We start from the raw sequence: 23,994 nt of genomic DNA, 5'->3' as shown, positions 1-23,994 counted from the left end.
CTGGTTTATTTCTCCTGTTCCCCAGACCCAGCTATGATGACGGGGAAGGTTCCCTCCTTCTCCCCCGGCTCCACAGTGAGCTCTGCTCTGCCCGGCTACGTCGCTCTCTGCCTCGCTCTACAGGTGCGGAGGCTGGTGTCAGGTAGGAGCTCCGGCCTCCTCGCTGAGTTTGCTGCTGGTCTATTGCTGGTTATTAACATCCCTCTCACATCACTGCCTTGTCTTGCAAACCACGTCTGCTCACCCCCACCTGGTGTCTCATGCTCTTTACACAAATGGAGACACTGCAGGGCACAGCTGGGTCCCTAATAACCATGGTAGCTACACCTCTGCTCAATCTTCTCAGGCCTCTGGCTGGTTTCTGGCAGCTATAAATACACAGAACTGCCTCCTGCACTTTCCGATCTGCCTCGTCCTCCCTCTCCATTATCTCTATGTTTACCCTTAGAGTGACCACCTGTGTAGTGATGATCTGTTTTTCATATCTTTACACTTTGCAAGCCCTTACACCGGGGGTCTCAAATATGCAGCCCACGGGATGCACGCGGCCCGCGAGATTATTTTCTGCGGCCTGCGAGCTCCTCCCGGCCCCCCCGCCTTCCCCCAGCGTTTACCTAGAGCGGCTCCAGCACCTGCCCTGCCCCCGCGCTGCTCCAGGAAGCAGATGGAACCTGGGGGAGGAGAGGCGCAGGTGGGTGGGTGTGGATGTTGCTTCAGGCACCGCCCCCAGCAGCTCCCATTGGCCGCGGTTCCCCATTCCCAGCCAATGGGAGATGCTGGGGCAGTGCCTGAAGCAACAGTAACACACACTCCCCTGTGCTCCTGCTCCCCCAGGTTCCAGCTGCTGCCCTGCCCTGAGTGCGTGCCAGGCCAGAGCCTGCCCCCCCCCAAACCCCTCCTGCAGTCGAACCCCCTGCCCCAACCCCCTGCCACACCCCTCCTGCACCCCAATCCACTGCCCTGAGCCCCCTGCCGCACCCTGCACCCCAACCCACTGCCCTGAGCCCCTGCTGCACCCCTCATCCCTCCTGCACCCCACACCCCAACTCCCTGCCCTGAGCCCCTGCCACACCCCACACCCTTCCTGCACCCCCTGGGGGCAGGGAGAGGGTGGAGTTGGGGTGGGGATTTTGGGGAAGAGGTTGGAATGGGGGCAGAGAAGGGGTGGGAAGAGGCGGGGTTGGGCTTCATGGAAGGGGTGGAGTGGGGGTGGGGCCAAGGGTGGTGTGTGTGGGGGAAGGTGTCAGTGATGCGGCCCTCAGGCCAATGTACTAGTCCTCATGTGGCCCTCGTAGTCATTTGAGTTTGAGACCCCTGGCTTACACCATCCCTACAACAGCTGGGGTGGTCCCTGTGCTGCAGCAGCAGGAAAAGGCCTTGGCGTATCAGAGAATCAGGCCCCCATGCCATTATCCCCAGGGTGTCCATGAGAAGTGTTGAACCATAGTCAGAGATCATACAAGTAATGCATAAAATTCACATACGAACTCTGCCCTCGTACATGTGTGTAGGGCACTGCGTGGGTACATGTCATGCATTCTAATACACGATGATCTCTCTTACTGCAGGCCTTACTGCTGAATTAACACACCACTCCGCTTCTCTTTGATTTAATTGACTTTTTATCCCTGACACATTTCACAGCACACTTCACAGTGACTGGACCTGATCGTCCAATCACAGCATCTGTCGGTGGGGAGGCTGTCCTGCCCTGCCACCTCTCCCCCAAGATGAGCGCTCAGAGCATGGAGGTGAGATGGTTCCGATCCCAGCACTCTGCAGTTGTGCACCTGTACCAAGATGGGCAGGATCGGTATGAAAATCAGATGTTGGACTATCAAGGAAGGACAGAGCTGCTGAAAGATGACATCACCAATGGAAGTGTTTCCCTGAGAATACGTGATATCCGACCTTCTGACGAGGGCCAGTACGCTTGTTTATTTCAATCACTTACCTTTTTTCAAGACGCCTCAATGCTCCTGCAGGTGGAAGGTTAGTAACTTGTTTCACTGCTGTTTTTACTTCAGAAAGGATAATAAATAGAGTGAGAGCTCTTGGGAGACGGTGCTTGTGGTTTCTCTGCCAGCCAATGCTCTGAATTCTCTTTTGACTTCCCGTAATTTCCCAGTAGAGTCAGTGTCTGCTCTCAGGCCACATTGAAAGGCTTGCTGGAATGCTCTGTACGCTGAGGCTGCTTCTAAACTTTGTTTTGCAAGTGAAGGTTATCATAATAAAAATTGACTGAGCTTATGCAGGCTTTACACTCCAGAACATAGGGTTTCTCTGTCTGTCGGTCTGTCTGTAACACAGTAACTTCTGAATGCCACCTCTGATCAATTCCAACATTTTAGGGAATTTTCTCAGCATCAAAGGCCAGAATCCTGTTGATCTTGGGAACAATCAGAAAACAAAAATGGGGGACATATGGAACTGCTATCTGTTGATGGCACCTATTAACACCTTGAAGCATAACAGCCCTACTCATCCTGCCAACAGAGTTTATCATGTTGACACCTCCAGTGACAGAAGAGAAATAATGTTCTCCCTCCATGGGGTGGATACTCACCCAGCAGGGACAGCCAGAGGGGGTGGAGATGTCATTCCTTTCTTCCTCCTTCCCAATGTCCTGCTTCCTCAACACCTGCTCCAGTCAGGGGAGAGAGGGCACCAGCCATCTACCCTACCCTTCCAATCTATGGGGGAGAAGAGACACCCAGAAACCATGGCATGATGGGGACCTCAGTGTGGAGGACATGGAAATAGGACAGTAAACAGAGCCACTGGCATGGGGGAAAGGGACAGCATTGGGGGAAGTGGGAATGGGGGTGTGCACACAGAATCCCTGGTATGGGGGAGATTAGGGGGAGTTGCAGGGAGTCACTGAAATAGAGGGGGATGGGACAGTGACTTGTGTGGGGTATGGAGGTATGCAAGGAGTCCCTCATGCGTGCGATGCACTCAGCCTACACAAGATACAAAGTGTGTGACACACTAGTTATACTGGAAGTTGCTAATGATGTGAGCAAACAATTGTTTGATCTCTGGACACTTGCAAAGGGGCTTGAAGTTGTGGTTGGGCTAATCAGTTGGCAGAGGCTTAATTTGTCCCCTATTTGGTTTTCCAATTTTCCCCTAAATCGAGTGCCCAGTGAGACCTAGAACAGTCCCTGAACTTTTGGAATCGACTAGGTACAGCGTTCAAAAAGGTGTCACATTACAAACACAGACAGAAAAACAGAGAGATGCCACTGAGTTGAGTGTAAGGCATTGTGGAAGTAGAGCAAGAACTGACAGGGATTTGAAGGGGATTTCAATGCATGACAGTCTCTGTTAGCAAGAGTCAGGCTAGCTGTAACCCTAATAACGTGAGATTTGTAGAAGCGAGGATGGTGTGAGGTGAATGGGAAAGAACTGTGTGAGAAGTTGTTGTGACCTTGTGTAGATAAGATAGAATGTGGACTAGAGTCAAAATAAGTGAGAAAAATAAGTTATCAGGATGACCTATGTATAAACAAAATGCAGCTGGTGCTTATTATTGTCTGTAACAAAAGGTATAAATGCTGTAATTGTTTACCTGTGGAGAGACCTGCCTAGGAGGGGGAAATCCTGCGTCCTAGCGCATTCCCTCCCTCTATGCAATTGCTCGAGAAATAAAGTATCTGATTTTGCTGCACCCAACCAGAGAGTGAGAACTGAGTTTTTCTCCAACAGCATTCACAAACTCGGCCCATCAATTTGAATCCACACCTTTGTGATTTCAGTGCAAGTCTACGTGTGTGTTGTTTCAGATTAACAGTGTCCCATTTCACAACTGATTTAAATGAAATAAACATGAGACACAAAATAAGAGCGTTACACACTGACTTGCACTGAAAGAACCAAAGATGTGAGTTGAAGTTCGTTTCATTTTGCTGGTGCCAGCCTGTGAGTAGACTTGCCCTGAGACTCAAATACTCTCATTAACACAAGATGGATTGAGAATGCAGAGCATCGATCATATTAAAACAAAAAGAAATGGTCTCTATAACCAATCTAGTCTGACACTACAGAGCTCTTCTAGGCCTAATCCAAAGCCCAGATTGTTAATGTGAGGCTTTACGCTCTGGATCAGGCCTTGAGAGTGGATAGAACAATACCATACATATGGGGTGCCCAACTTGAGCCTAAGAAGGAGCCAGAATTTACCAATGTACATTGCCAAAGAATCACAGTAATACGTCAGCAGCCCCCCATCAGCTCCCACCCCCTGCTCCCAGCGCCTCCCACCCATGGGAGGCCAGACTAATCAGCACCCCCCTCCCTCCTTGCACCTCCCGATCAGCTGTTTCATGGCGTGCAGGAGGTTCTGGGAGGGAGGGGGAGGAGCGAGGGCATGGCAGACTCAAGGGAGGGGTGGAGTGGAGGCAGGACCTGTGGCAGAGCCAGGGATTGAGCAGTGAGCACCCCCGGCATATTGGAAAGTTGGTGCCTGTAGCTTCAGCCCCAGTGTCAGTGCCTATATAAGGAGCCGCATATTAACTTCTGAAGAGCCACACGGGGCTCCGGAGCCACAGGTTGGCCACCCCTGTCCTACATCATCTCCTCTTTACCTCGGTCAGTGCTGTTCACATCTTCCAGGTGTCCCAGAAATTCCTAGTTTACGAGAATCCATGCCTCCCCCCTTCCCAAAGGGGTGTTCTTGAAGATACTGTCATGAAACATTTGACTCATAACACAATATTGTAGAATTAACATCAGTTCATTGCATTCCCCTCTAGGCTTGGGCTCTGGCCCTGACATCTCTGTGGAGGGACATCAGGACGGAGGGATCAAGGTGGTGTGTCAATCATCCGGATGGTACCCACAGCCCGAGGCTCAGTGGAGAGATCTCCAGGGGCAGCTCTTACCATCAGCCTCTGAAAACATATCCCAAGCGGCCAATGGCCTGTTTCAAACAGAGATTGCCATTGTTATAACAGAAGAGTCCAACCAGAAAGTGTCCTGCTGTGTTAGGAACCCGCGTGTCAACCAGGAGAGAGAGTCAACAATTTACATAGCAGGTCAGTGCCGCACATGGACAGACTGAGACACTGCATATGTTAGTGGGGAGCACTTACTGGCGTGTCTCCTAGTAGTGAGGTCTTGAGCATCCTCAACTCTCTTTGGATATATCTGGTGACTAAAAAATAGTTCTATGTAACGTTTGTGGGCTATCCAGACTGACATGTAAAATGGCTGCACTATGGATCCCCTACTGCAGTTCAGACCCTGGCAAAACTCCCATTGCCTTAAAGAGTTAGAACTGAGGGCTCAAACTGTAACTTGTATTGAATTGCACAAAAGTCAGGAAATGCAGAACTTCACAGGCAGCATAACCCGGACCTCCCCTGTGCACATACAGCGTTTTTTGGCTCATTTCATGAGCCTGATCCTGTTTTCATTGTACAATGAAATTGATAGGGAGATTTGCTAGGCATAAACAATCAAGCCTATAACATGTAAATACAAAATGTTACCTAAATCCAGCTTAACATTTTAGAAAAACAGTTCAGGCTTTTTGTACTATTTCCTAGCTAATAACTATTATTTGTGGCAAAGTCCCATCTCAGTCTCCCCAGCCTCTGCTGTTTTTAGCTCTGGTGAGACTGGCTAGGGTAATGCAGTCCCCCTTAGGACTCAGGGGAAGTCTGTCCCCTGTCTTCTCACCAGTCTTAATTAAAGTATTTTTACCCTGTCTTGTAGGAGAGTGTCCTGCCGCTCTGCCTGGGAAGGCTTGCTGCTTCAATACTCCTGTTAGCCAGGCTCCTTCTCTCTCTGCTTTCGCCCCCCCTTCCTTCCTCCCAGGAAGGGGTTTAAAAAGGTCTCAGGCAGCTCCAAGTTGTAACCAGCTGATCCTAATTACCCTCAGGTAGCTCCCCTCAGCTGATTCTAATTTGCTACCTTGGTAACCCTTTCTCAGCTGAACCTGCTTGACCTGTAGTTGCTTCAGTTGATAAGGAGGAGGGCCTTTTAACCCTCTGGGACTGACTCCTCCCCCCCCTCTGGCAACTGTCTGTCCTGAGTTTATCACATATTATAGAACCGATATTTTGTCACTGTAATAATAATTTTGCATTTGTAAAGCACTATTCATCTTCCATCTCAACAGGCTGTAACATTTCCCTGTGGCATGCCCAGTGCATCAGTTTCACAGAGTCACCTTTGACTCCCTTCCTGGTCTTCCTTGAGGGCATCCAGTTAAGGTTTCCAGCTCCCAGCTGTCATCTCTCGTAGGCAGATACCTGCATCTCTCTCCTTCCAGCCTGGGGGCTTAGACGTGCAGTCCCCTCTGCACCTCACTGTGATTCCCCCAGCAGGTCTGCTCAGGCTCCAGCACCAGTGTAAAGAAGGTGCTGTCCATTTGCTCACCCAGGAAGAAAGCCCTGACCCCTGAGTCTGATTTAACTGCCTTTTATTCCAAAAGTCTCACTTTGTCCCCCCCAACTTCCTGGAAACAGGTAAAACCCGTCCCTCCTCCTATACCCCAGAAGGTCAAGGACTGGGGAATTTGCATAGCCACTGTTGCGGAATATTGTATTAATCACCCCCTAGTGATTCTAGATTCTGTAGGAAACCCCTGCCCCCAATGAGCAAGGAACACACTGTATATCTACACTGCAATGTAAACCCGCCCTCAGACTCAGGCTTTGTTGTTATTAAAATCTCTGTGTGGTTGAGCTTCCCTGAGCATCAGTAACTGGTTACAGCATTCTGATCTCGAGGGCCAGTCTGCACTGGTTGCAGCCCTGACATCCGGTAGAGAAGCCTAGGGGCTGCTCTAAGTTACACCAGTGGCAGATGGGTGTAGTGGAGCTCTGCCATGCCCCGTGCCTACCACTAATATCCCCATTCTTATTAATTAACCATGTTTGGTAACCAGATTAGCACTCCGAATTTAATTGGCTTAATAATAAAACTCAAAGAAGCCACATTTCACGTTGTATTTCCCTGTGAGATTCTTTTAACCAGTCACAGTGTCACCATTTGCTCAATGTCCTGTCTTCATTCTACATGTGTTTGTTCCTAAATCAATATTTCTCCTGCAGATCTCTTTTTTCCACGGGTCTCTCCCTGGGTGGTGGCTCTGGCAGTGATCCTGGCTCTTGTGATTGCCCTGGCCATCTACTGCATCTGGACACAACGCAGAGCAAAAGGTAAAGGAACAAGAAGGGAGAATGCAGTGCGCTAGGGGAAAGATTTGCATCAGCCATTCCTGGGCAGTCGTCATCCACAACCAATTATCTCCAGCTGCGAGGATTGCTGGTGCATGCATCAGTGTCATCCCAAGTGGGATTTCTGAAAATGTGTCTCCAGGACTTCTTTCTGATGACATGGAACCACACACTGGGTCCAATGCAAAATTAGGCAGCGTTCCTGGAACACCTTTGTATGGCCCTAGCGGAAAGGTAAGTACAAGCAGCATGCTGAAGCCACTCTGGTCTGATTCCACATGGCCAAAGTCTCAGCGTGCACATGCATTTAGTGCATGTCATTAGCTCTGTCAGTGGTGTCTGGCCAGAAACAATGGCATGACCATATGGAATCAGACCAGGGGTCTATCCAAGCCAGGGTCCTGTCCACAGGGACTGAGGCAAGTATCAGCTGCTTCAAAAGGAAGGTGCAAGAACTCCAGAATAACCAGAGAGCAAAGATTCTCTTGTAGGCAGTGGCAGTAGGGTAAAGAAAAAGCTGAAGTCTTTCTCCTAGTCCTCCATTGGCTCAGAAGGTCCTTTGGACTTGATAGACATTCAAGGAATTTCCATTGCACCTTGAAGCAGGAAGTCCATCTTCATATGGACTTGGATGACCTACAGTTAACAGCATGGGCATCGGAGGAGAAGTGCACGTCTGCAGGGAGTCTCCAGACAGAACTCAACTAGGGAATTTCACTCACTGATCTCATTGTGTCACATTTCAGAAGTGAGGGGGGAAGAGAATGCTCTCTGCGGCATGTTCTGTCTCTTTGTGGTGTGCCCAGTACAATGGGGCCTCATCTCGGGATGCTGCCACATTACAAATACGAAAGACCACAATGTTCTAGTAATCTCAGCTACACTAGTGTTCTTCCAGGGTGATTATAGGGGTCCTAGCACCACAGAAAAGTGGGTAACAGCCTTAATGGGGGATGTGTAGGCAGGTATATTGGACTCCCCAGCTGAGTATCATCAGGTGTTAAGATTCCTCATACTGGCCAGATGAGATAAGCCTGTGGCTAGCTTTTCTAGTTGCCATTACCTCAGACAGACAGCTTTTGTAGTTAGTGCCTCCAGCCGTACAAGAGCCACACGACTGTTTTCGTGACGAAAACTCTTTCTGCCCAGGTGAAGTTTTTCTCCCATTGTTCCTTGGAAACAGTTTCCCTGTCACTTCATTTTAGTCATGTCATAGTTCATTGCATGCCATCCAACATCCCAGGGCCTTGCAGCCTCAAAGTTCCTGCAGCAAGATGTTTAAAAGTTTGCACCAGTTGGCATCTGGGAAACCATTCGCAGAAGGAATCAAGGCTCCCTCTACAAGGTCCCTAGATGTATTACAAGAAGCAACTGAGCATCATCTGAGGAAGATTTGCAAAGCAGGTTTCTGTTCTTCTGCAGAAGCATCCTTTGATAGGAAGGTGTTACTGTATTGGTTCCTACATAATTCCTTAAAATGAAACAGCCTTTGCTGGGGGTGGGGGGAGAGATTCCATTTCTGCCAATTATTCTAGTGCAATAATATTATATTTGTGTTTTATACTCCCTCACCCCCCATCTTCTGCGATTCTGTACTTCCCATTAGTGATGAATGAGGAGAGAAGCTGTGCAGCAGAATGAGAAATTTCTTACCTGGTAATTTTGTTTTCTGTTCTCAGCATCTCTTCTCATTCATCCCACCCTGCTAGTCTGGTAAATGACTGGAACACAGCGTGTAACAAGCTGATTTTTTTCTCTCCAGGAAGACGTAGACATAAAATTGCCTTAGGGTTAGAGAACAGAATTCCAGGCTCTCTCTCTAGTTCCTGGAGTGTTTCTGCAGCTTTGCAAGAATTCTTGTGGTGGACTGAGCTGAAGGGTGGGGCTTAGTCGAGGAGCCTCCAGTAACAACACTGGTCCCCTCTGAATGCCTCACCCAATAGAGATGGAGGAGGAGGGAAGCTGCTAACAGGGAAACGTCTCACTTGACACACTTCTCTCATTTCCAGCTGTGTTTGGATCGGAGGGCTGACAGCCCAAATGGGTGAACTTCGAGTGGGAAAGAGCTGATCTTAGGGGCTGATGCCCATTGGCATGTAACTTATTGGCTCAAGATGACATGAGCAGCCAGCTAGACAAAGGCACCTCCACCCCTTTCTGAGCTAGGGCACCCACCATCTGCCCCAGCCCTACGGGGAGCTGTTTCCCAGGTATCACTAGGGCCAGGGGGCAGGCGCCAGCCACAAGGCCAGGAGCTGGGCTTGGATGGAGCCAACCAGATCCCATCCCTTATCCAGCCCAGGTCAATGCCCCATTACCATTGCTCACTTCCTGTCCCCGGCCGCACAGTCAGGAGGTGGGGGGAGCAGTGGCTGTTCAGGGGATGGGCACAGAGGGCAGGAGAGACCTTCTCTACCCCACTCCCACAGCAGCCAGATCTGACAGGAGTGTGACGGGGCCCGGGCAGTGAGGATGGCCCCTCGGGGAGACACGCAGAGCAATCCCTAGAAATGCTAGTCAGTGGGGCCCGGGCAGTAGGGATGCTGAGTGAAGGAACATCAAGACAGATCTGTCTGTGGGTCCTGTTTGACTGCCTGCCTCTCTTGCATAAATTACATGAATAGCAGGAACTGCACCATAAACACAACAAGGTGAAATCTCACCTCTTTTTTTTTTCCCCTCCCCCTAGAGACCCTGCAAACTCATATGAAGAATCAGAAGGGTAAGTGTCTGGACCCACTACATTACCTGAGAGTAGGGCCATCTCAGACAGAGCAGGGTGAAATCTCACCTGAATTAACTAAGTATTGGAACGATTTACCAAGGGTTGTTTGGGGTGGATTCTCCATAATTGGCAGTTTATAAATCAAGACTGGATGTTTGAGCGGCTGTCGGAATTATTTTGGGGATGTTCTCTGGCCTGTGTTATGCAGGAGGTCAGAGTAGATGATCACAATGGTCCCTTCTGGCCTTAGAACTTAAATATCACCTCTGCCCTTTTATCCCTCTAGGGATTCTGCTAACTGAAATGGAGCGTGAGAAAGGTGAGTGTCTGGGCCAGTTACATTAGCTGGGGGCGAGTGTCACCATCATAAATACGGCAGGGTGAAATCTCACATCTCCCCTTTTCTCCCCCTAGAGAGACTGCAATCTGAACTGGCGAAACAGAAAGGTCAGTGTCTGTGATCCACAAAACCCCACTTGGCTGACGCCTAATCTTGTAGACATCTAAACTCACTCAGAGCATAAACCTGAGCTCTAAAAGTTATCCTGTTGTCTAAGTTTCTGTCTCTGGGCATGCATACTTCTGTCTCAGTATAGACATCTGAGCACCTACCTCCCACCTGAATCTCAGCATGATTCGCAAAGCAGGGGAAGATGGGTGGAGGAGTGTCTCTCTCACCTATGGGGCCTGATATGGTAGTGGTGGGAGTTGAGGAGGACCTCCCTTATAATCTTTAACCCAACAGTTGGGGTACCCACCAGGGTTGTGGGAGACTTTGGGTCAAGTCCCCCCTCTGCCTGATGAGAAGGGATTTGGACAGGGATCTGCCACCTCTCGGATGAGTGCCTTAGCCACTAGGCAATGGGATATTCTGACAAGAGGCTCCCCCTAGCCCTTTTGTTGAAGTTGTTAAACTTAATTAACTATTAAATGGAAATCACTATAATCCTCCCTCCCCCTGACCATTTTGTATGGTGTTACACCTTTAGTACTGAGCAGCGGTAAGCCGACCTAAGTTACGGTACTTCAGTTACGTAAGTTATTGTAATTGAAGTTGATGTAACTTCAGTTAACTTACAGTGGTGTCTACACCGGGCTATGTCGACGGGAGATACTCTCCCCGCTGACTTACCTTCTGCCTCTCACGGAGATGGAGTATAGATGGGAGAGCACTCTGCCATCGATTTCACAGGTCATCACCAGACCCACTAAATCAGCACTGCTGCACTGATTGCAGCAGGGCCGACTTAGCTGGAAGTTATTCTATCACAGACAGAAATGCCGTTGAGTTCGGTGTGGGGCCTTGCTTCACTCAGCCAAAAGGGAGAAGAGACAGCCGTTTACTCAGCATTTTAACTGCCCTACTCACTGAGTCCCCAGTATCATGCTGGCAGTGGGAATAGCCAGGCTTATGTAAGCAGGGGAAGGGTCTCGCCATTATGGAGAACTTTCCTGGCTTATACACGACCCCGGTGGAACTGGCTAGCGAAAGGGTCTGAGTCCTCGCTCCCACTTCCTTACCCAGAGCCCTGCCTGACCTCGAGGGCTCCCCTTCCACTCTCCTGGGTGGCAGAGTCCTCGTAACCCCGACAAGGCTGGGCCCAGGATCCCTGGGGGGCTCGACCCCCAACCTTGTCATAGTCACTTAGAACAGGAGCTAAGGTGTCCCCACTCCGGGGGGCTCTCTCTGCTCTGGACGCTTCCATACAGTTCAAGCAAATACAATTTATTAAACAGCAACTAATAATAAACGAATAAGGAAAAAATGGGAAAGGTGAAGGGAAAACCCATCACCCTGCTCTGTGGCACGGGGACACCACAACCAGCATCTCTGGATTGCAAGGGCAGTTCACAGTCTGTCCCTCACATGTCCCAGGCCTCCTGCCCAGGCCCTGGCTGTGCTGCAGGGATGCTGCGGGTCAACACATGCTCTGGCGGTGGCCACCCTGCCCACCCCCAGGTGGCAGGACCCTTCTTCCTGCAAGGCCTCTTGGCTGGGGGTGTCTCCCTGCGCTGGGCCCATGGCCCAGGGTCCCCCTCGCTCTCCCCAGCTGCTCACTGCACCGGCTCCGGACTGCTCCAGCTCCGGCTCCACCCTGCCTCAGCTCCAGCTTCAGCCTGCCTCAGCGCTGCTGCTCTGCCTCAGCACTGCTGCTCTGCCTCCAATGCAGCTCCCGGGGCTGCTTTTCCGGCCCCTCTGGCTCTGGTCAGCGCGTCTCTGCTCCCCAGCTATACTTGGGCTCCTGCTCTCTCCTGAGCTTGGCCCCAACTCTAGCCCAGGCAGCTCCAGTTCACATGGAGGATGGGACCCTCGGCTTCTGACTCCTTCATTGGCCTGCCTGCCCTATCAATCAGGCTGATCTGTCACTTCGGCCCCTTCCCATTGGCCCTGGGGACTGTCAGTCGCAGGATCTTGATTTCCCCCTTTTTTGGGTACTGGGAGAGGGCCAACCAAAAGCCCCCGTTAAGTTTCAGTAAGGGTCCAGCAGTCCCCTTACACGGAGCACCCCCGTGTGGTTTCCATTTTCTACCAGTAGAAAAATTATTCCTATGAGTTTGCAATAATTGAAGTGAAATGTTCTGCCGTGTAATACATCTCCCTTGTTGTTTGCTTTCAGAGGCCCACCTTGCAGAGAAAGGTACGGTCCCTTTGTTTGTTGGGGGGAAGCTCAGACTTTGCATAAAGTTTTATAGTCCTCCAGTGGAACTAGAAAGTCAGTTTAGTTTGTGCTGCATGCAGAGCAGCTCTGCCCCCTGTCCCTCACAGTCAAAATATGGAATGAACAGACCCAAGCCCCACTCTCGGACCTCACAGGGGATCTATGACGCCCACACAGCCGGGGAAGGAGCAGGGTTGGGTTCACTCTGCTGTCCGTGTAGCCAGCACTATGCCCATGCTCAGGGCCGGTGCAAGGATATTTTGCACTCTAGGCGAAACTTCCATCTTGTGCTCCCCTCTTCTCCTCCCCTCAGAGCATTGCTTATTATTAGGGGAGGGATAGCTCAGTGATTTGAGCATTGGCCTGCTAAACCCAGGGTTGGGAGCTGAATCCTTAGGGATCTGGGGCAAAAATTGGTCCTGCTAGTGAAGGCAGGGGGCTGGACTCGATGACCTTTCAAGGTCCCTTCCAGTTCTAGGAGATTGGTATATCTCCTATTATTATTATTTTATTATTATAAACTTTCAAAAATGGATACAGTGGAGTCCCATCTTATGCAGGGGTTAGGTTCTAAAGTTAGCGCGTAAGGGGAACATCACGTACAGTGAAAATTACCATAAAGTACAGAGCACATAGTATACACTAGAACAGGGGTCCTCTACCTATGGCACACATGCCAAAGGTGGAACATGAGCCGATTTTTTTTTAAATGGCAGGCTGTGGGTCCTGGCCACTGCTGAGCCCGCTGCCGGCCTGGGGTTCCGTTCACTCAGCTGGCAGCGGGCTGAGCGGGGCTGACAGTGGGCTGAATGGGCCGGCGGCCAGGACCTCGGCTGGCAGGAGCCGGCAGGTGGAACCCCAGGCCGGCAGAGGGCTGAGCGGTGTCCGGGACCCACAGCCTGCCATTAAAAAAAAATCATCTTGCGTGCCACCTTTTGGCACACGTGCCGTAGGTTGAGGACCCCTGTTCTAGTATGTATCTGTATCCTGAGGGATCAAATGGTGATTTTAGTGGAAATCAGGCTTTGACGGTTTTCCAATTTTTACCAAAATCAGGAGGTTTCTGCCCACTGATGCCTAGAGCACACCCTGAAGCATTGGCGCTGATGGGCTGTGTTTTAACTTTCAGAGGTTATTATGTTACAGACAGATAAACAGAAACATCATTGAGTTGAGTGTGGGGCTTCACTTCCTTCAGCCAATAATCATAGTTTATTTTCATAGGAGCTTTAAAGCAGTTGCTTTTATTTGGGGATCATTATCTAGACAGGCCTTTAAATGCATTTTCACTAGTGCCCCCATTCAGCAAGGTAGCTGAGCACATGCTGCACTTTAAGCCATGAGTCGGTCCATCCCGATTCAGCATGTGCGTACGTGTTTTGCTGAATCAGGCTCTAAAACAGAAGCTTTTCAGAACACACGAGTTGTTGCCAGAGCAAATCAGATTCAGGCTAAGCTAGTCTGGGATCCTGCTTCTTACAGTGGCCAGCACTTGCTGCTTCAGGAGAAGGTGCGAGAAACCCCCTAATGCCCGATGACAGACTAACCTGCCCCCAGGGAAAGTTCCTTCCTGACCCCCATCAGTTAATGTTTGCCTTGTGCCCTGAAGCAGGAGGGGGTTTCTCTCCCTTACAAAATGCTTGTGTTTTTGAGAACGGTCATAACTCTGATTATTTGCATTTCCATATCAGTGCCTGGGCCTCTTTGAATCCTTTGTCCATTTGGGTTGGTTTTTTTTCCTTTGCTTGTCTGTTTTGTTTTCAGTCCTACCCAGTGTAAATCTTCATGTTCTCTTTAGCCACGTCAATATCCTTTTGTTTTTCTTGTGGTAAGGAGTTTCACAGGCTAATTATGCCTCATATAAAATACCATTTCCTCTTATAGTTTGAGAATTGCTGCCTTTCAGTGTATTTGAGTCTCCTCTTCTTGTATTAGGAAAGAAGATAGATAAGAGCACCTCTTTCAATCAGTCTTTATATGACCTTGTCTTCAGAGCTGTAATTATTCTAATTGCTCCGCCTGAAAGACCCTTTCTGAGATGGGGTGACCAGTATTGCACACCGTATGTTTTTCTGTCCTGTTTTGTGTGCATCCTAACACTTCCTTCTTTAAATCACTGCTACATATTCAGGAGGGATCTTCATAGAGGTGTCCACAGAGATGCACAGGTCTTGTTTCCTGAGTATATAGAACCCAATGGTCCCCAACCTTTTCGTCTGGCGGGCGCCAGACAAAGGACCACTGCGGCAGTGGAGCACCCACCGAAATGCCGCCGAATTTTGGCGGCATTTCAGCGGCGACACCTCTTGATGACACCACTTGCTGTCGACAAGCGACATTATCGAGAGGCGTCCCCGCCGAAATTCGGGAGCGACGCCTCTTGATGACGTCACTTGTCAACGGCAAGCAGCAGCATCGAGAGGCATCCCCGCCGAAATTCGGGAGCAACGCCTATCGATGACGTCACTTGTCGACGGCAAGTGACGTCATCGAGAGGCATCCCCGCCGAAATGCCGCTGAAATTCGATGACATTTCGGTGGGTGCTCTCCCGGGGGCCAGGACACAGGCGCAATAACCTGTGTGAATAGCTGTAATGATTTCTTGCGGTACTGCACAGGGAGAGTAACCATTTCTGCCCTATCTCTACTAGAAATAACTCCTAGGATTGCATGAAGATTTTTCATGGCCAGATCACATTGGTAGCTCATAGACATCCTGTGATCAACCAATATACCCAGGTCTTTCTGCTCTTCTGTCACTTTCAACTTAAACTTCCCCAAAAGTTATTGTTGTTAGTCCCGAAGTGCATGACCCTGCACTTTGCACTGTTAAATTTCATCCCATTTCTATTACTCCTGTTTTCAAGGTTGTTCAGATCTTGTATGATATTCCAGTCCTCCTCCATATTGGCAATACCTCCTGACATTGTGTCATCTGAAAATTGTATTGGCACAAAAAGTGGGAGTGTGCTAAGGTCTTTAATGAAAATGTTAAATAAGATTGGTCCCAAGACTGATCTTCGAGGAATTACACTAGTAACCTCCTTCCAGCCTGACAATTCACCTGTCAGTATGACCTGTTGTCATCTCCCATTTAAATAGTTCCTTAACCACCTTTCAGTTGTCATATTTGTCTCCAGCTTCTCCAATTTAATTAACAATTTCCCATGTAGAAATGTATCAAATGCCTTACTGAAGCCCAGGTAGGTTAGATCTACTACATCTCCTTTGTCTAAAAAATCAGTTACCTTCTCAAAGAAGGAGATCAGGTTGCTCTGGCACAAGCTACCTTTTGTAAACCCATGTTGTATTTTATCCCAATTACCATTTACTTCTATGTCCTTAACTACTTTCTCCTTCAACATTTGTTCCAAGACCTTGCATACAATTGAGGTCAAACTGGATCAGTTTTTTCCCCTTTCTTAAAAATAGAAATGATATTAGCAATTCTCCAATCATAGGGTACAACCCCTGAGTTTACAGATTCATTAAAAACCTTGCTATTGTGCTTGTGATTTCATGTGCCAGTTCCTTTAATATTCTTGGATGGAGATTATCTGGCCCCCAATTTGATCTCATTATGCTGTTTGAGTTTGACTTTCACCTTGGATGTGGTCGTTTCTATTTCCATATCCTCATTCCCATTAGCCACCCTGCCACTACCCCTAAGCTCCTCGTTACCCTTATTAAAAACTGAAGGAAAGTATTCATTTAGGTGTTGGGCCATGCCTAGATTATCTTTAATCGCCACCTCATCTTCAGTGTTTAATGGTCCCACTTCTTCTTTTCTTGTTTTCTTCTTATTTATGTGGCTATAAAACCTTTTTCTTATTGGTTTTAATTCCCTTCATAAGGTCCAGCGCTGCTTGGCTTTTAGCAATTCTCACTTTTTCCCTACACTTTCTGACCTCCAAGAGGGAGTTTTCCTTGCTGATCAATCCCATCTTCCATTCCTTGTAGGCTTTCTGCTTTCTCTTAATAGCCTGTTTCATATGCTTACTCATCCAGTTTGGTTTGCAACCCTTCCCTAAAAATTTGTTTCCCCTTGCGTGGGACGCAAGCTTCTGATTGCTTCTGCAACTTTGACTTAAAGTAATTCCAAGCTTCCTCCGTATTCAGATCCTTGGATACTGGAGTTCTTTAGTCCAGTCCACTTCTCTAACTAATTCCCTTATTTTTTTTAAATCAAGGATCCTAGTTGCAGCCATATTTTTGTTTATCATTCCATTTAGTTTAAACTGAGTTAGCTCATGATCACTCAGATCAAGGCTCTCCTCTCCAACCAGTTCTTCTATGAGATCCTCACTACTCACCAATACTAAATCTAAAATAGCATCACCTCTTGTTGATTCGGTAGCTATACGGTGAAGAAATCTTTCAACCTTCTCTGCAACCTCTGCCTCGGTTATACTGCAGGGTGACCTGAGCACAACCCCAGTCGAAGATTTCCCCCCAGAAATGTGTGTCCTGCACTGCCCAGCCCTCTCCTGGACAGTACAAAATATTTTAAGATGTTATTCTTTTAAGGGAATAATATGCCATGTTATTATCTCACATAATTATTCATATATTTCTATTTCAACACACTGGTTTAGTTAAAACAGTAAAACAAATGTATTAACTACAAAGAGAGAGATTTTAAGTGAGTACAGGCATAACAGTCCGAAATGGTTACAAGAAAAATAAAGATAAGATATTTACTGAAGCCTAACTTAACAAATTTCAGAGTAGCAGCCGTGTTAGTCTGTATCCGCAAAAAGAACAGAACAGTACTTATGGCACCTTAGAGACTAACAAATTTGTTAGTCTCTAAGGTGCCACAAGTACTCCTGTTCTTTTAACTTAACAAACTATATTAAATTCAAGCAGTTTCTTATCACATGCTCCAGCAGGTTACTGACCAAACTCTCAGGTCAGGTCCCCTTCCCCAGAGTCCAACGAGGGCTTCCTTTTTCTCTTCAGGTGCAGTGAATGTGATGTGCAGGGACAGAGAAAATGGGGGGCCTTGGGGTGGTTTCCCTCCTTTTTATAGTTTCAGTTCTTCCCCCACAACACACACACCTTGAAAAAACATTTCCAGCTGAGACACAGAATCTATGTAGGAGGATATTTCCTGCTAGTATTTTTCTTCCTTTGTTTTCCCTTCCTGCTTGATTAATGCAAATTAAGCAAAGCACACATTCCTTTGTTTAGGCCAGACCTGTTTGCCAACTTCTGTTTGGGCTCAGCTGTGGGGCTTGGAACTTGGGTTAATAACACTGTACAGGGGAATCTTAAAACATCACAGACAAATTTGTCACACATATTTTATCAGGGAAGTACTGATCAGCAAATGATGAGTTTTCAAATGATACCTTTCAAGGCATACTTTGTACAAAGATTATTACAATAGTGCATAGAGTGTGAGCACAGGGGTGTGTTCTACCACAGTATGTCTCTCCCCAACACCTTCTATGGTGATAATCAATATAAAGAAATTGGTTATTCTCTCACCCTTGTCCTCACCCTCCTGAATTGCTCCCTTTATCCCTGCTGATCCAGGGGACCCACTGATTATCTCACAGGCTTCCTGATTCTGATAGACTGGAATAAATCCCTGGTATTTGTTTTATATCTCTGGCCATTCACTCTTCTGGTTAAACTTTGGCCTATTCATTCCCATCATACTCTTTACCCGATGCACTTTTCTCCTTTTACTGACTTCACAGGGTTAATATTTTAATATTTTCCGTTTGCTGAAGGATCCCTCTTTGGCTCTCACATCCTCTTGCAGCTGGCCGGACGGGGTTACTGTGTTTCTCCCCTTGCTGATTCCTTTGTTGCCCAGGAGCTGCCAGGCTCTGGTTGCTGATGTAGCCTCCTGGCTGAGTCTAAGGATTTTAACTTCTCTTCTTTAAAGTCTTTTTGACTCGCTTTCCTTCTGCAACATAATGTGATACTGACTCGTTTCTCTGTGTTTTGTTTTTAGCCAAACTCCTGGCTGAGATCAGTAAGTTCCATTCCCCCCATTATCACCCTTGTGTGACATTGTTTCCTGTTCAGAGTGTTGTTGTTCACGGGCGTTCTCACCCCTCTGTCTGTGTTTGGTTACAGGGTGGAGAAGCGCGCAGCTCTACGCAGGTACTGTACATGTCGCTGATATTTTATCCATGGGGAGACCCACCTCCCCGTGGGAGCTCCTGGCTCCTTTCCCTACACAGAGCATTTTCCTATGACATTCGATAGGCTACGAACAGCTGTGTGGGTGTATTTGCACCCAGCATGCTGCCTGACCATATGTATGTACTGGGAGAGTCTGGGCAGCTCCAGCAGGGATTAGAGACCCCAAGGGACATGCACACACATTGCAGCACCACTGGCCCTGGCTCCATGTACTCTGGGGTATCCTGCCGCACACAGCTGGGAGGGAGGGGGCACTCAGGTCAGTTACACAAACAGGGTTGGGGTCCTGTTGTGGTTGCCCTCTCTGAGGTGCAAAAAATGGGACATCTGCCTGCTCCACATACACCCCCTGTCTCTTCACCCCGGGCACTGTGTCCCATCCCACCCTGGGAGAGGAGACCAGCCCTCTCAGGCTTCTGTTCCTGTCACTGCCCTGGGCGCCAGCCTCACAAAGCAGGACCTGGCACCAGATCCAACCTGTTACCATCCGGCAGTTAAACGTCACGGTTGGTACTTCCACCGTGGTGACTGGGCCCTACCAGCTCTGAGCGCCTCATCTCCCGCTTGCTGGTCCCAAGACACTCTGAAGCTAGCGCTCCCTTTGAGCAGTCACTGCCACCCCACAGCTTCCCCCACTACAGCCACTGGCAAACCCAGGACTTTTAACCTCCTGCACAGACTCAGATTTCGCAGGACAGCGACCTGAACAATGGGCTGATCCTGTGAAAACCTGGACAGGTGGCAACCCTAGCTCCTGTCCACACAAGCCAGTAACACCCAGCTGAGCCGGTTACAGGCCCTGGCAGGGACGCTGAACTACCAGCTGCTGTGATCACTAAGATTGTTAACTCCACCGTGTGCCACACACCGTGCTTAGAACCGCCAGGGCCCTGGACCCAGCGCCAGAACAGCTGTGACCTAGACTCATAGCAATGCCGGGTTGGAAGGGACTTTGCGAGGTCGCCGAATCCAGCTTCCTGCACTGGGGCAGGGCCTAGACCATCCCTGACAACCTGTTCTTACAAACCGCCAGTGACAAGGATCCCACAGGCTCCCTTGGAGCCGGTCCAGAGCTTCACTGCCCTGAGAGTGAGAAAGTGTTTCCTAATCTCCAGCCTCAGTCTCTGTTGCTGAAGATTCAGAGGGGCAGCCGTGTCAGTCTGTATCCACCAAAACAACGAGGAGTTCGATGGCACCTTAAAGACCAACAGATTTATTAGGGCATAAGCTTTCGTGGGGAAAAAACCCACTTCTGCATCCTCTGTGCATCTGAAGAAATGGGGTTTTTTTACCCACGAAAGCTGATGCCATAATAAATCTGTTGGTCTTTAAGGTGCCACCGAACTCCTTGTTGTTTTTCCTGAAGATTGTGCCCATTGCTCCTTGGACAGGCCCTCGCCCTGCCCGCTGGGGGCACTCAGGGTGTTGCCAAGTGTGAGTATTGTTACCGCATTGCGGGGGGAAGCTGGATGGGCTGGTTTGGCAGGGGGCAGTGATGGGAGCTTTCACTTCCCTGTCACCGATCTCAGCCCAGCCCGAGGCCAGTTCTTAGTGGACAGGAGCTCACATCATAACTCACATTAATGGCAACCACAGGGAGACCAAGACCTGCATGGGCTGCAGGGAGAGAGGTTCCAGCAGGGGTCAGGGCTGAGCCATGTCAGCAGCACCGTGGGGGGCTCACACAGCCGCTGTGAGGTCCTTGTACACTCAATGCATGGAGCTCCAGCTGCCAGAGTGTAAGTGCCACTTCTCGAGGCTATGAGGGGGTTCCCTGCCCAGATTGGCCTGCTGCAGGGAGAGGGAGAAGGGGGAGTTCCCTTCTCTCGCTGTGCCTGCCCCCCAGCACACTTGGCCCTAGCCCTGGCAGTGGGGAGCAGAAGGTGCGTGAGCCAGAGTCCCTCAGCACAGTTCCAGCTCGCTCAGCCCCCATACCCAGCCAGGCTGGCTCAGCTGCACAGAGGCAGCGACCAGGAGCAGCTGGCTTCGGCCACATCAGAAAGGCTCTGTCCCACTCCCCGCCCAGGCCCAGCGGCTGAATGTGCTGGGGCACAGGTGCAGTGGGAGAAGGACAGAGCTTTCCCCCCACTCCCACAGGTAACACGGGGCAGGAGGAGCGGGGCAGCCCCGGGCTGGGCACAGGGGAGAAGACACATGGGGTGGTCACACGTCCTCCCTTTTAGATTGTGCCCCCCTAGTATGGGGAGGCACGAGTCATCAGGGCCCAGCACTGAACTCACTGACACTGCCCCAAGGACCCAGAGAAACCTCTTCTGATTGGGGCCTGTAAACTCGGTGAGGAGTGTGGAGCAGCTGTTTGAGGAGTGCACGAGCCCCGAAGAGGCACCAGGAATCATGTCAGCGCCACGGGAGGGACTCTCACACTCTGCTGGCAAAGCCAGGGCACCTAGGTCCCAGGGGAGGAGCAAGGGGGGTTGCTATTACAGAGTCTGGTTGTGACTCCAGAGCTAAGGCCAGGAGATGTTTCCCATATTAACCCTGATCCTCCCCCCGCTGCCTGTGACATTAAACTCCTTCCCTCCTATAATGTCTCCTTAGCACTCTCCAGCCTGGGGGGAAAACACTGGATATTTCAGGCCAATCTGACTGGGTGCAGGGGGAAAATCAAGTGTTTGGCATTGAGCAAAGTCTCATGTTTTAAACACCAAGGGTTCATCTACACAACCCACGGCAGCGAGTCTCAGAGCTGGGGCGACAGACCTGGGCTCACGAGATGGCGGTAAAATAAGCTGTGAAGGCAGCTGCAGCGCAGGGAGGGAGGTTCACCAAAGAACGTGACGTGAGATCTGAAATGAAAGCCAACCTGAGCCCAAACATCTATACAGATTTTTAGCACCATAGCATGAGCCCAAGCCTGTCAACCCTGGCAATGAAATTCACTGCCTTGGGTGGGAAAGTTCCCAGAGTGACAGGCAAGGGGGGAGGCCTGTCTGTGGGGGATGATTGTAGGGCCAACTGGCATGGAGAGTCCCAGCTGCCCCCCGGAGCAGGGCTGCCTGGCCAGTATGTGTGGAGAGGGCTCTGACCTGCTCTTAGTAACTGTCACACAGTCGCATGGTCTGGTCTACGCCCAGACGGTAACCAGTCACCTGGCAGTGATCCCGTCAGTGTGCCAGGCCCCACGAACCCACACAGTTGCATTGGAGCAGGTTGAAGCATGTGTCCATTCTGTCCAGCCCAGAGCCCACCAAGCTGTAGTGAACCCCATGGTCAGGCTGTGTCTGTCTCCATCTGGCCTCCTCGGTCAGTTCCCAGGTGAAAGAACCCCCAGCTTCCTCCAGAAGCCAACACTTTATCCCCCCACTTCACGCCTTTGTTCTTGAGCTGGGGTCAGCTCAGCTTGAAAATCCACCTGCCTCTGGGTCCTTGGGTGTTAGGTGTCAACCTCCTGGTTTTCCATTGTTTTCTCTGCTTTTCCCCTGATACGGGGTCAGCCTCGGCCAGTTCCTTTTAATGGCTCCGTCAGGCTCAGCCAGCCCGGTGACACTTACCTCCTATGTCTCGCAGCCTGCCCAGGGAGCGACTCCCCACTGGGTCGTCAAGAAAAATACAGGGGAAAGTGAGGCACAGATAGGAGTTACAAAAATAATACAGAAAATTCCCACTTTGTTACAGCCTCCCCTCTTCTCTCTCCCCAGCACTCACCTCTCTGCTCACCCTCCTCTCTCTCCTGGAGCCAGCCTCTCTCCTCAACCCTGCCCTCGTGGGGATGGGCCCTCCATCACCCTGCTCTGCCCCCCAAGTGCCTGCTGCGCACCTCACCCTCTCTTCCCACCCTCTCCTTCCTCCTTTCCTCCCTGTTATCTTCCCCTCTCCTCATCCTCTTCTTCCTGGTTGGCTCCTGCCCCTTTCTCCCATCTTCTGGCACCTGCCCCTCTCCTCACCCCAATCTGCCCCCCTGCAACTGAACATCTTCTCACCCACCCTCTGCCTCCAATTTACCCCTCTCCTCCCCTCCTCCCACACTGTGGCCCCCCTCCCCTGCCTCTCAGGTGCCAGCCCCTTCCTTCCCTCTGCTGCCCCCAATGCTGTCCCCTCCCCTACTGGTGCCAGTGCCCACCCTTCTCCTCCCCCACTCCTTTCACTTGCTCCCTGAGTACCAGCCTCTGCTCTCTCCTGGTGCCTGCCCCTGCCCTCATGCTTCTGCCCCAACCTTCCCCCACTAACACCTGCCCCCCCATGTCAGCCCCTCCCCATACTTACCCCTCCCCCCCACCCCATCAGTTCCCTCAAGTTCTCTCTTCAGAGGAGGCCCTGCCTCCCCTTCATGCGCAACAACCCCACAACGCTCTGATTAATGGGTACTCAAGTTAATTTCCCTTTGATCCCTGTGACCAGCCCCTGCCCCCGGCACTGACTCTGTGACTCTCTCCCCAGTGGATGTGACTCTGGATCCCAACACAGCAAATCCCTACCTCGTCCTGGCTGAGGATCGGAAAAGTGTGACACACCGAGACAAGCGCCAGGATCTGCCTGACAATCCGGAGAGATTTGATACTATGGCAGTTGTCCTGGGCGCTGAGGGATTCACGGGCGGGAAACGTTACTGGGAAGTGGAGGTTGGAGAAAAAAATCTCTGGACTCTGGGGGTCTGTAGGGAAGATGTGAGCAGGAAGGGGCATATTGTATTTCTACCGGAGCATGGATACTGGACAATATGGCAGCATGCTGGGCAATTCATGGCCAATACCTCCCCCACGACCTTGCTGCCTGTGAGCGTCAGGCCCAGACGATTGGGGATTTTCCTGGACTATGAGGCGGGCGAGGTCTCCTTTTACAATGTGACTGACAAGTCCCATCTCTTCACTTTCACTGACACCTTCTCTGGGGTTCTCTGCCCTTATTTCAACCCTGAATACAATAAAGGAGGTACAAATATGTTTCCCCTGATAATCTGCCCAGTCCCAGCTCAGGCTGGAGGGAGTCTCTGTCCCGGACAGTGACACCCGCAGCAGAGACTGTCCCCTCCCAGCACTGACCAGCCCCCAGGCCTGTTCCCCTGGGGGGGGGGGGCATTACCTGCCTTTCTCCTGCCATCCCTCCCCACTCAGTTCCCAGCATCAGGAATATTGGCAACCAAGCAGCCCTAGAGGGTGGGAAGGAGGCTGCAGGGGCAGAGGGGTGTGTGGGTGCTGTGCCCAAGGGTGGGGAGGAGGCTGCAGCAGCAGGGAGGGAAAAGCCCAGATCACAAGATGTGCAGGGTGGGGGAGATGAGAGAGGTCTATAAAATCATGAC

General features: G+C 50.3%; 1 protein-coding gene across 1 annotated transcript; it reads left to right on the top strand.

The window, feature by feature from the left end:
* Positions 1 to 1,501: 1,501 nt before the first annotated feature.
* Positions 1,502 to 23,752, top strand: LOC123355576 (butyrophilin subfamily 2 member A1-like). Its single transcript, XM_044998196.1, has 11 exons — positions 1,502 to 1,523; positions 1,645 to 1,992; positions 4,758 to 5,039; positions 7,065 to 7,172; positions 9,880 to 9,912; positions 10,202 to 10,234; positions 10,330 to 10,362; positions 12,534 to 12,554; positions 18,544 to 18,564; positions 18,669 to 18,695; positions 23,136 to 23,752. Exons 1-11 carry the CDS (start codon positions 1,502 to 1,504, stop codon positions 23,699 to 23,701), a joined length of 1,494 nt encoding a protein of 497 aa, XP_044854131.1. The 3' UTR covers positions 23,702 to 23,752.
* Positions 23,753 to 23,994: the final 242 nt, after the last annotated feature.

Source organism: Mauremys mutica, chromosome 23, assembly GCF_020497125.1.
Source record: "Mauremys mutica isolate MM-2020 ecotype Southern chromosome 23, ASM2049712v1, whole genome shotgun sequence".
NCBI classification, from domain to species: Eukaryota; Metazoa; Chordata; order Testudines; family Geoemydidae; genus Mauremys; species Mauremys mutica.
Note: the sequence above shows the minus strand (reverse complement) of the source record. Positions and strands in the feature narration are given on the sequence as shown.